At 43.4% G+C, this 13,587-nt stretch overlaps 1 protein-coding gene across 1 annotated transcript in view; it reads right to left on the bottom strand.

Annotated features, from left to right (window-relative positions):
- Positions 1 to 3,422: 3,422 nt before the first annotated feature.
- The window catches only part of LOC126544714 (uncharacterized), a 64,929-nt gene continuing 54,764 nt past the window's right edge, over positions 3,423 to 13,587 (bottom strand). Inside the window, exons 6-8 of the mRNA XM_050192173.3 lie at positions 11,876 to 12,043; positions 6,175 to 6,490; positions 3,423 to 4,518 (exon numbers count right to left, since the gene is read on the bottom strand). Coding sequence (XP_050048130.2) covers positions 4,224 to 4,518; positions 6,175 to 6,490; positions 11,876 to 12,043 — 779 coding nt within the window. The 3' untranslated portion in view covers positions 3,423 to 4,223. The remainder of the gene's footprint in view (positions 4,519 to 6,174; positions 6,491 to 11,875; positions 12,044 to 13,587) is intronic.

The raw sequence follows: 13,587 nt of genomic DNA, 5'->3' as shown, positions 1-13,587 counted from the left end.
GTAACACACTTTTTGAAGGGAACTTGACTAGACGTGCGCTACTGGGATTCATTGTGGCTGAACACATGCGCCAGGAACACACATTTGCAGGTGCGCGCAGAATGACTCACATTCCCTCCTTCTTCTTTCTTACGTTTCTTTCCACATTTGCCTCTTCGCCACGCTTAGGGTAGTCAAACCAGCGAGACCTACGCTACCTTCCGTCTAACTTCTTGTTGTCTCTCTCTGTGCAGCTACCTGACTCAATTTGGGATAAATAAGATGTAGCTGAACTCTCTGATGTCATTCCGAAAAGAAATCCTGGCACATGAACGTGTTTTACGGCAGAAACTGATATGAATGCACCTATTATATTTTGCAGGCGCATCGCAGATACACCTAATACATTGGAATATATTCTTGATGCATATGAGGCAAACTCGAAGGCCATCGCAGGTACATGACACAACTGTGTCATTTCTCTTTACTACAAAGTAATTATGTGTCCACAATGGTGGACACTAGCACTGCACCGTAGAGTCTCTTCATTCTTTAACTGGCATGATAAGAAATGCTTGGTATTAATTGCAGCGTATTTAATGCAGCGTATTTATTGCCTTTTTATTTATGTTTCTCGGATACATACCGCTGAAAATAATAAAATGCTTTTCTAAAATCTCAAGTGAGACAAAATAGAAAAAAAGAATATTGTTTACCGGCTGGTTATAGGTAAATATGATCCAAAATTGCATTTTGGCAACTTCTTTGGCAACGTCAATGTGCGTTCTTGAGATGCACCTCTAAGGGGACAAACAAACATAAAAGTTTGCTTAAACAAACGAAAACAAGTTTTCGTGTAGACGAGAATATTACCACGACCTGCGCTGATAAGAAACCGATGAAATCTCCGGGTTTCGTCAGCAAAACATCTGCTGCTGCTTACGGTGGGCATATTTCGGAATACTACTGTTCACTAAGTACACAAAGAGAGGTAGATTGAAAATCGCAGACTAAAATTTCAAATGGTTGTGGTAAAAATGCATTGTTGATCCACTTATCTTTAAGAAAACGCTGTAATATGCATTAAAGCACAAAAGTGCTGCAACGAACGCATTTAAAAATTATCTCACAACTGGTGCAGTACTAAATAATTCATTGCAAATACATGTCTCTTGCATAATCACTAGCTACAATTCCTAAATTGATATATGTGCATTGAAGTAATAGTTCAAAAAGGTCATTGGCGTAATTATTGTACTCATTCGATTAGGCATTTTCATTCCTGTAAGTAATAGCCGCCTCATCGAGTAATTTAGGTCAAGGGCCTGAATTGTGATATTAAACACTCTGAATATGTCTCTGCCAGGTGGTCGGCTTCCCACACTTCAAACACACTTTTCTCCATTTTGACACTTCTAATGTTAATGATGAAATTCATGTGCACCTTATGGGAACGCAACCAACTTAGTAATGTTCACTATTCTCGTAAGGAACTGAAAGTCTGTTTACGCTGAGGTTGGGTAACTAGGTGCAGACAATTATTGACTAACTTTTGAGCTCACGCGCCGTGATATTAGTGCCGTGAAACCTACTACGAACGAATGATCCACACGGCACGGAGATCGATGCCAAGAATAGGCACTGAGCAACGGAGATGGACTGATTAAAGCGGACTTCGCTTTTCTTTTCGCTGCGTTAACGTATCTGTGGAAGGCGGGAGGAGGGATCAGATAACCAAATGGAGCCGTGGGACATGCGGTATATAACGCAATGCAGATCTTGAAACTCTGCAAGCGCATTTGCTGTTGACGAACGGCGTAACAGGCGAGGAGGGCTTGCCGGTGCGCAGCGATGCATCGGAGGCGACAGGTATGGCTGTCGCCTATCCTTTTTGATTCCGGCCTTTTCATGCCTTCTGTGTCTTCGGGCAGCGTCGATCTTTCGCTCATAGCATGTTTGAAGACGCTCATGCCGCCACGTGCTACGGCCAAGCCACACCATACTTCAGTATGTTGCGCATGCGGGCTGGTTCGTTCGTGAATACGAGCGGGATCGCAATAATAGAGTATATATATATATATAGCGAAAGCAAATTTCACCCAATATCGCGGGGAGAAATTATTTGGATAATTGCGAATTGGCTCTATAACTTCTCGATTGAAACCTCTGCGCTTAAAACAGTACCTAAAATGTTGGCAAAATAATATTGGTAAATATTTGCCTAAGATCTAATAAAAAAAATACTCTGAGTAACTCATATTAAAGTTTTGCATCCATCCATCCATTCTGAGTAACTCATGAGCACCGCGAACAAAACTAAGTTGGTTGCATTCCCCTAACACACACGAGGCATTTTTTAAAGGCTTGGCATGAGTTACCTGAAACCGCGTCTGTATACATAAATATATCCAGAGACGAAACGATGGAAAACGGGCCACGACGAATACAAATATTCTTGTACAAATAATGACTCTAGCCTTTAGACACCCCTTGATTGACCACTCTGGATTATATTCATGGCCAGGTATAGTTTCTCTAAAACATTTCAGGCAGAGTAGGCGTTGTTGTTAGCCCACAAATCACAATTCCTACTGTGCCATGGCAGCATGAATCTTTGAATTATCATTAGTATAAGAACTTTCGTGCATATTTTGATGCAATGACTATAACTACGTAAAGGGAATACATCCTAGCGCGTAGATTGTATAAACGTTATGCATATAAAGGTCTCCTGAATTCAATAGTTAATATATCAGGTAATCCTGGCATATTCTTTTATGTGCGAAGGGCAACCCCCATAGCTCTCAGTAGAAATGTGGCCTGCAATAACTTTAAATTCCATATGGGCTGGGTAAGTATTGTATTAGCTCCTGCGGGAGAGACTAGGGTTTCATGATGGCTCCAGAAAATAAGAGTTTAATTCTCCGCAAAAGGCGTGCGAGTGTAACATTATGTCCTTCTCTAAAAGTTCATGAAAACATTTATGGGGATAATTTCAAGTAACGATCGCTTGGTATTCCTCATATGCTTTATAGGTGGCTGTTTTCGCAGCACGTGTGCTTCTGTACAATGTCCACTCTCGCACATAAATTTTCCCTGTTTCGGGGCGCAAACAATCGAGTCACGTGCTATGTGGGTTGTTGCCAGGGTTACAGGTTGCTTCAAGGACACTAAACACTGCAGCAGGCGTCTGCAAGTTTTGTACGCCCTTTTTCTGGCACCTGCTTTTTTTTTTTCGTTTGCTCGGCAATATTATTAATATTATAAAGCATGTTTATTAGACGAAGAGCCGATGACAGGTAAGCTGCTTTACCATGCACAGTCTCTACGCTCGAACCTTTGCAGCACGTGATGTTGTTGGAAATCCTGTTGCCTGCGTTCAGCCGTCCTTCATTACCATATACTTGTTCAGTCGGTAACCTGATGAAACTAGACAGACAAGATACAATGTCAAAAACACAGTGTTTTATTTCAAGAAATTTCGCTTTCGCGAAAAGGATTCACTCTGCAGGTGGCCTATTAGATGTTGCAGTCACCTTGGATCGCATCGGTGCCACCGCATGCAACGTGCAGTTCTTCTAATGAAGGCACAGTCCATCGTCTTACACCCTACAGGCGCAAAGGGATGGTCCTTCCATGATTTCTCCTGAGACCCTCCGTTCAATTACAAGCAGCGTAAATAATAAAAGTTACCAACTCTTATGGTACAACATACTCCTAGTGAACTGCAGTGGCAAAACGCGCCATATTCGACGAAAGCGTTCTGCAACTTCGTTCAGCTTGGCAAGTGACATGTACGTTTTCTTTGCTCAATAATGCAATAACACCATTTGTATAGCGTTGCTCAATTTCCGATAACGCCGTAGACAGCACGTGTAAAGAAAAAAGGTCGAAGCAATTTGAAGGGCCTGAGAGAGCCGAGGTTACGTTCTGACATACAGTATTTATTTAGCCTTGTTTCTTTTTTTGTCGCCGTCTTGTCCATTTTGCTTAGTATACAGTTTAGTATACAAACCTCTTGTCACGATTCAGACTATTGAGTTCGCTTGCCGCCGTGCTTACATCTCAAACGATGTGAACACGTAGAAGATGAAGGGAATCTGCCTCAGCGGGGAAAATTATTTTATAGTTGGGCGTTCCGGCTCCTAACTGAGGCTGTTCAATTTGATTCGACAATACCCGCCCTCTGCGCCTTCCATAGTTTAGCTTGATATCTGCACTTAGAATGCTACGAGCGTGGTGCGTTAGTATGCATCATTTCCAAGCAGGTTCCAATAGAAGTTCCCGTACAACTGCTTGTAGCGATTGGGACAATCCCTACGGCGCACGCAATACATTTGGCCGCGTTGAAAAATCTTGGCGTAACGCCACTTGCAGACGCAGTCGCCTCCGTAGCACCGCTTGACGCACTTCTTCGGCCTGGGTGTGTCGCACCTTGGTTCACAGGTGGAAACGCAGAGACGAAATCGGGCTTTGGCCGGACACATAGGAGGGCACCACCTGGCCGATATGCACGACTTTGTCCTACGCCTCGGGTCTCTGAAAGAAAGAGGTGGTCTTAAGCATTTATATAGCCAGCTGTCCCTGATAATGGACAAAAAATACGGAGAGAGTAGCTGCGACGGTGGCGGTATGCTCATCAACAACTGCATCAGGCAAGCATGACTTTCTTGTTGGGCCGCTGGCTGATATCCGTTTAAATTTCGAACAGAAATACTATTTCGTGTAAAGACTGCTTTACCACGAAGCTTTGCGGGAAACGCTTGCCAATTTCGTCTCTAATAAATTAGTTGTGCGCGCCACCTGCAAAGGGGACACTCAAAGATATCGATTGCCCTATAAAGCATAGTAGCGCCATCTGTCACCGTTATCGTGAAACCCAGCGTACATGATGCACCGCTAGGTGGGGGCGGGGAACTTAGTACGCGGCTGTGCTGAAAACATTCCGTTGGCGTGGTTTAGTAACTTTGCTGACGGAAACAGCTTTTTGCGATAGCTTAGACGCGACTTCACCTAGCGCGTTGTTTTATTTTTCATTAAAATGGCTTTCGCCATCCTTTTCTGTCACAACTAATTTCCTGGTTATGCGACAGATGCAGTAAGATGGAAGATGAAAATCCTTGCTTCTGCGCTGTGAAAAACATTGAAAACAGCGGAGAAAAAAGAAGTCGTCCACCGTCACAGTGACAATCGCATCATAGTGAAGATCACATCATAGCGAACACGCCTCAGACGACACCATCAGCACGAGTTTGTTCAAGGGCGTTGTGAAATGGAAATGTCGTCATATAGAAGCTCTGATGTGCCTTTACGGTCACTCAGCCCAAAATACAGTCATGGCACACCAAATAAATACTTCTTGGAATTATCTCATGGCAATTCTTGACTCCTGAGCTTTACATGTTGCATATGCATGTTTTCATCTAGCATAAAACAACATAAAGAGACAAAGTGATAACGTATAGACAAACGATAACGATAGAAATATATTGACCCACATTTGGTAGTGTTTTCTTTCCATACAACTGGACAAGCTGGCTAGCTATGTTCTAATAAAAATTATGCTGTAACACTATAGCTAATAGACTACACCGCACGCTGTTCTAGTACAGACTAAATCTTTTCGCCAGTGAAACACAACTTATCAGACTTGTTTTCATAGTGGCCTGGCTCTCGGAAAAATATTGCAAAATTCAAAGCCACAATTCCCGAAACTTCCACGCTTGTATCCGCGCCTGAGCGCCGCTTTCCATTAGACAATATTGGAAGAAACCTTGTAACCTAAACGAGGGCTCTGAGATCGGGTGGTGCAAGTAAACTGAAGACCAATGAAACCACGGTTTCCTATTGACTTAAATGTGCCCCCAGCATCGGGATATGCACAGTTTGCAAGCCTCTCGGAAGCTGTGGTGTATATCTAGGATTGAGCGTTGATTGTGCCACAGCTCATAGTAGCAGCAGTTTGACAACAGGCTGCGAAGACTGAAGGGAAGAAGGTCAGGGTGGAAAGCAAGAAGAAAATAAAAATAGTGAACATCTGAAAAAATATGAGCGCGCGGGAAAGGCGGCTCGCCCAAGCACGAGTGCGCACCAAGCTCTCCCACGGCAAACACGTACAGGTCGCCGATCGCAGCGTGACGACCACGGCGATGGCGATTGAACGAAAGCTATCGCGCGATAGGCAAGCCCACTCACATCACGTATCCAGGAGGGCAGGAACAGCCCTTCACGCACTCCATTGGACAGAACCTGGGTATCGGCTGGCCGCACGTGAGCGGACAGGCGGTCTCGCACAGGTTGTAGTCCATGCGCCGCAGTCGCTTACATCTGTTGCACTCGTTCGCCGGAATGCACTGATTCCACGCATTCCGTACGTAGCCCGGCTTGCAGATACACGAACGGCGCTTCCACCTGAGCGATGGCCGGGTAAGCATAGGCCTGCAGAAGCGGTCTCGACGGCGCCATCGTCTTACCGCTACTTCAGTGTGACCACACTTTACTGGGCCCTTGCCTGTAATGGAAACAAATGTTTTCATGTCTTCAGTTCGCACTTGTTCGCAAGATTTACGAAAGTATTTTTGAAGAGATTGTGCTGGAGATCTTTTAGGTAAACAGGTATGCGCCTTGTATGAAAGATCACGTAACTTGAGCATTGTTTACACTACTTTGAAGCGGGCTACAAGTTATGGCGCAAACGTTGCGCAGAATTGCATAGCGAGTCACATAGTTTTGATTAGAGATTACTTCCCTAGCACTGCAACATACTGCCGTCTTTTGCAATGCATTTCTTCATAGTTTACTGCGGCAAGGCAACTAGATAAATGGCAGCAGGTCTCCAACATCTTGCCTTTGCAGCTAATCACGGTTTTTGAAAGGAGCTTACCATCAAGTACTAAACGATAAGCGAGTTCCCTTTATTTGACCAAACATTAGAGACGTCTCGAACAATGGACGAGAAAACATACTTCTTGGAAAAGTTCACTATAAAGGCAGCCCACTGGAAGTATTCGAACTTCAAGCATCACATTTGCTGCGGTTGAAATGACATCATTTATTGGCTTTCGATTATGTTTCTCTTCAACACTAGAAGCAGTGTTTGAATACCAGAGTAATTATTTCGCTTCCCTATCCTATTCTGGTCTCTCTGTCAAGGCCTGCATACGACGACTGCTCAACACCGAATTAAATAAATCTAGCCTTCTACGAGGAATTGAACTCAGGCCTACACTATGATGAGCGAATACCTACCCTCCCCGGCATGCCTACAGTCGAGTAGGGGCACGGTAACCGTACGACTGTAGAGTGGAAGAAACTTGTAATCGATGGCGTCGATATGAGCTGTCATCACAATACTCGTTATGAGTCATACAGCGACGCACAGATTACCCTATAGCAGCCTCTAACACTACCACTGGGGTAAATTGTGCGGGAAAACGCATTTGGAAACATGACCAAGCATATCATGCTTCGGCACTTGACGCAGCCTCAAATTTTTTTGGTACAGCTAATACATTCACCACCCCGCCGTCGTGCTGCCATTATACCGACGTGGTAGCCTGGCTTGTGCTTCACGGCTAGGTCTGCAGAGATGCGCACTGTATCTGGCTGCAAAAGCAACGAAGCCAAACGGAGGCGCCACCATGCTTTGCTCAATCAATTGTATTGGAAGTAAGTTGAATAAAATATGCATGCTATGTGAATGGGGGGGGGGGGGGGGGGAGGGGGTCTCGAATAACTTAGAGAATTATCGTACATGAGTTCGGTCAACATATTTGGGCGGTTTTGTTGTGACCTACTTGTGCAAGGCAAGCTTAATGTGTGTGTGTTCACGGTAAGCAAATTAAAATTAAACACTAAATTTGAGAAAATGACTTGCATAGTTGGCCAACAGCTTTCCCACATATGTGCTCAGGTCAGCTGCTAAGTTGCTAATTGCTTATCTCCAGTGGTTAATGCTGTGACGCATTTGGGTGCTGGGACTTATGTACGTACACGACGCAGTGCATTCGATTAGCTATGTTCCGCCTCCCGCAGGGGACGAGACACTAACTTATTGTGCGACAATGGTTATACGATCAGAAATGCTGTGGCCAGTATCTAAGACATCCTTTGCTGTAATCACTGTAATGTCTACACCAACTCACCATACTTCCTACGCAATGCCGTCCGATACCCTTTCCTTACTCCCAACTCTCCCATCCATCCCTCCACCGAATGGCTTACCATCGCAGCCACAATATACGATTGAAGGTTTCTTGTGCTCTTTATTGGCCTGGCCTTAGAATACTTCTTTCTTCATTTCTTAGACTACCATGTTTTCTCGGATTCATAACAGCAGATCCATCTCAACACACCAGTTGTCAGTACGGCCAAGAAATTTACCTCGTCTTCGCGAAATGCTCTAAAACAGTCATGAATGTCTCCACACGTTTTCTCTTTTGTTCAGTTGTCAAGACTACTGAGATCCACAGTACAAACGGATTTCTGATTTCCAAGTCGTCATGCAAAATGGGATCAACGCTCCCACATATGTAGGAATGCTTTTGGCTGATATTCCGTGACGGTCCTTGATGTCATGGACGACTTTCACATTTGCATGAAGAGAATTAGAAAGAGGCCTTCCACTGGGTCTCTAATTTTCACGACAGAAGTTATCAGTTTTCATATTGACAACCCAGCGTTTACCTGCATAATATAAAACGCCATTGTCGCGCATAGTTTGCGACACTTAATCACAAGTATGCTGTTCAGATTTTTTTAGAGGTAGGAAACATATTATGGTGACGTGCTTTCCTCACTCAACATTTCTCTCATGCTTACTCTGGACCTTAAAAATAGCTGAAGACATAGGTGCCTGATTTTCGCATCATTGAATAAAAACAAATTTGCCGATGCGCACTGCTGTTCACAGCTGTCTAGATTTGAATTTTTAGGTATTGTTCACTGATAAGCACTCCCTCCTACAAACATAGTCTATCGTGCCAAGGTCTTTTCTTTTGTGAACGCTGTCGTATGATATGGTAGCCTATCATAGCAATTCGAGTGCTTAAATGGCCTATTGAGTGTTTTCCGAGTGCAAAGAGGCTCTTATCCTAAATTCTGTCATACAAAGCTGGATCAGCTATTGCGAACGTGAGACAATAATTTCGGAACCACGAACATCGAGGCGAAGCAAGTAAGCAATCCATGCAAGGGGAGAAAAGGGCCAACTAAAAGGGAGAAAGCATATTTTGCCATTACTAGATTAGAAAATTGGTTTGTAGAAAAAGTAATATATTATGACATTTTTGCCATATCGAAAATTTGGTCCTAGACAAAATAAGTTATTCCAGAGGATGTTCTGCTGGATCTCCTTTGTATAGTAAATAACGCTCATCAGTGTGCGGTGACTTTTGCTACCAGGTATCATTATTATGCAATATGCACGGGGAAGTCCACTTCATCCGTTGCCCTTGTGTTTTTCAAGCGAGTTCTTATCTACTCCTTGTCACGTCTCCAGCAGCTTGCGTTTCAGAAGCTAGCTATTCAACTGTAAATGGACCGCCACTGTTGTTGATAACCATGTGTCGTGAATAGTTCGATATTTACACAAGTCTTATCTCATCAGAATGGCATTCGGTGCTATTCGAGAATTTTACATCGCCTAAATATTGAAATACGTCTGCACACACCAGTGTGTGCGTATACAACAAGGCCATCCTTCGTCTATAAAGACTGCCATTTGCAGTACTACGGGCAATGCCTGGTCATAATGCCTGTAGATCGACCAGGGAATAGGGAAGGCGACAAGGCACCACGGTAAATACGCCAGGCACTGTCATGCATTGTCTGAAAGTTTGCACATATCTATAAAAATTTTATTTATTTTGAGCTCAGCAAACTCTTGCTTCCACTGCTGTGCTGCCGCCATAGCTGGTCAACCCAGTAGCGAGTGATTCAGCGTCCTTTTGTTCCCTCTCTGAACTCCATAGCCGCTGTAATTTTTACGGTCTAGTTTGTTCTGTTGTCAGCGTGATAGCATCACGTATAGTTGTTTTTTTTTTTTTGCGGGAGAGTACGGGTTGTTAGCTGCTCTGATTTTTTTTCCTGAAGCGCATTTAAACGTCTAGCTTTCAATGACTATGTGCGACTTGGGCCACATGTGCTTCAGCAACATCGATTTTGTTGATATTTTCGGTGGCGTGGTCCCGATTTGTAGTGGACTGTTTTATTCTCTCCTTTAGTAGACGCAACTTCAATATTTTAATTTAAATTGAACTTCTCATTTCCATGGCGTTGCTGAGGCTCCACACCTGTCATCTGCATCACATAGAGCTTATTGTTATTGCACGGTGCGCTCATACACGAGCACTGAATTGTCCACGGAATGCTACGTAGCGCCAAACATGCTAAGCGACTAGGCGGCATCGGCACCAACCGTGAAGAAATGAACACATTTCAATCACAGCCAGTCTTCTAATAACACGGCGTGGCCTTGGGACCGTTGCTACTCAGAGTCCTAAATATGCGTCACGTGGATGTTTTGTTAGCGTTATGAATAGAAACTTTAATGGCAAGTTAATGATGATGTTAGTGGCTATTGGTTAATGGCTGAGGAACGACTGTCACGGACATGGGCGGGCTTGCCTTCTAACTATACTTTCTGGGGTGGCTCAAAGCAGGCAGCTCAACTGTCTGATATACTGCACCGTACTAATACTACACAAGAGTCACCCGCACTATCTATTAGCCTCCATATAAGAGTGAATAGGGATGAGAGCAACGTAAAGAAGAGGTAGTGTTCGGGACTTGTTCGTTGGTGTCTCGGTGCATTCAAGGAAATGCATGCCAACCCGTTTTTCAGGTCCAGTTCAGCAATGTTATTTTTTCTATATATGAATCTCATTCGCACTTACATTTTATACGTTTCTTCCACTCCTACTTCCAAAGCGAACCTGGTCAAAATTAACTTTATCTCGAAAGCACAATGTTTGCTGCCTTTAAGAATTGCCATGTTTAAGTATCTAGAGTTATCACTATTGTGCAGTTTCAAAATAAAAATATTCTACTGCCTTCTTTCTCGAACTTCTAGCATTGACACATTGCTTATTCAAGAGTCAAATGTGCGGCTTCCTGGGATCGCCTCCCAGATAACTTGTTTACTCAAGCCCAGAGAACGATGAAAAATATAGGCGGTCATTGTGGCAGAATAAAAATCATTTATACACCATCTGCCGCTGGAATTCCGCCCTTTATCGCTGATTCAATTTACACCACATACTTTATTCAGCATTACGACGGGTAAGAAGCAACCACCACTTGTTTTGTCTTCCAAGTTATCAAAGTTTCCAGATAATCATCAATATACGTGCAGTTTAGTCGCAAATGAGAAACAAAATTATAAATGATAGAGCCAACCGAATACATTTCTGAACTAACGTGTTGCTCTGTCATAAAAGCAGGAAAATGCGTGATTATCTTGAGCAAAATGCACTTTAGAATTCAAAGGATATCAGTTAATTAAGGACGTAGACGTCTAGATTTTCTTTTTTTTTGCATCTGCGCCAGAATAGCTCCTATTTCATCCACTCGTTGCAAGCACAGTTGCCACTAAACTATTATGAGTGACAGATAGCAGGTATCTGATTTCACGAAGAACAATTTGTTTGGCGCTCCTTCATCCCGTGTCCAGCTATAGTTCATGCGCTGGATAGGCTGGTTAACTTAACCCAACAATTGCATTTATTAAGTCAATTACCCTTGCAATTAGCACTAATCCAGGCAGTTCATCTTTGAAAGCGCGATATCTAGAACTCATTTTACACGATTTTTTTTTAGAACTTGCTCGCATGGATAACAATATGTGCCTCGTCATCAAAACACGGCAATACTGGTAAACTGGCGAACGTGACCTTACCTTTTCTCCTCGCCTCAACGACGACAACAATGCAGATGACAGCAAAGGCTATCACTCTCCAGTTCATCTCACTATCTACGGCGTTATCGCAGCATGTACATGTATTCCAAGGATAGAACCTACAAAAGAAAGTACATGCAGCGACAACATGTCCACTCTGCCCAGTAGATTAAGGTCCCCTCATTGTTCTCCGAAGGGCGCAGGTTTTCTTGCCTACGGGCAGGATAAACCGCGCTATGCTTAAAGAATACGCGACGAGAAATCTATAGGCACTAGCTAAACACAATGGCTTCAAGCCGAACGTAGCACCCGGCAAACCGGTACGCGGAGTTTGCCGCTGCCGAAAAAGTTTCTCGCACATTTCGCAGCCTCGAAAGATGTAAGAGCATGCGCCTCTTGTAAGAATAGCGCTTACCGGCGCACCTGCCCTGAAGGCAGCTTCTATTTCTTTTTTTTTATCTTTCATGAGGATTCACAGTAGGCGAAAAATCAGCTGGCGCCAGCAATTCCTGCGGCTCCAAACACTTTTACTGTGATAGCAGCGGGATTGAAAAGCGAACACAGTCATCTTGCTTGCCTCCTTGCCTGCTTCATAGTCAACGGCAATGTTTTTTTTTTTTCAAAAACACTTTTTTTCTTGCAATCAGCGCCATGCAGTGTGCGCAATTAGGCACGAAAATCTTCCAATTTGGCGTGTTTTTAGGTTACGTCGACACATTACCTTGTCGTTCCCTTGCCACATTTTTGATAGTCTTTAGCTGCCAGAGCACTCTCTAAGGTGTCCGGTTAAATACCTCCAGCGATCTCATCTAAATTCAGTCCCTCACTCTCATTTCATACCGACGGGGATGTAAACGTGTCTTTTTCTCGCTACTTCTTAACACATAGGGGAGACCTTGATACTGAGCCGTCTGGGAGCACGTGACCTGCTTTTCATGGCAAAGCAAATTCTTGAGATCTGCTGCAAACGTCAAAATCGGATGTGCTTTATTTCCCGTTGACTCGCAGCTATGGGAGGTCATTAAGAGCTATATATTAATATAAGAATGATCATATATGGACAATTAAAATACGAGAAATACAAAATTTCCAGCAAGTGATCACCACCGTCATTACTATTGCGGGCTTAGGGACCACTCCGGCCAGGGTCCCCAAACCCCTTAGTGGCCTTTCACTAAATATGGAGTGTTTTGAATGGCGACTTGGTTTCCTTGTCGGAAGAATATATTACGAAAAGTGACACAGAGTAAAGGTTTCGTGGTGCTACGGAATTACTGCCTTAACCTTCTGAAATAGATGCACAGACACCGTCATTCTTGTTCTCTGGGTGGTACACAAGACGCCACACATTTCATGTGTGAATGTCATAAATGAGTTGTGAACAAGTCCAACTTAAAACTCGATATTTCGCCAGCAGCCTGACATCAATCCAACTCTAAGAACCGCTGGCGATTTGGTCTTTAATGCGGTTAGCATTCTCAGGGTACTTAGAAGCATTCCGAAGACTGACTGAGTGAGTCACGGACTGACCGACTATCTATCTATCTATCTATCTATCTATCTATCTATCTATCTATCTATCTATCTATCTATCTATCTATCTATCTATCTATCTATCTATCTATCTATCTATCTATCTATCTATCTATCTATCTATCTATCTATCTATCTATCTATCTATCTATCTATCTATCTATCTATCTATCTATCTA

This window comes from Dermacentor andersoni, chromosome 10 (assembly GCF_023375885.2).
Source record: "Dermacentor andersoni chromosome 10, qqDerAnde1_hic_scaffold, whole genome shotgun sequence".
In the NCBI taxonomy this organism is placed as follows: Eukaryota; Metazoa; Arthropoda; class Arachnida; order Ixodida; family Ixodidae; genus Dermacentor; species Dermacentor andersoni.
The sequence above is the reverse complement of the archived record's forward strand: the minus strand, read 5'-3'. Positions and strand labels throughout refer to the sequence as shown.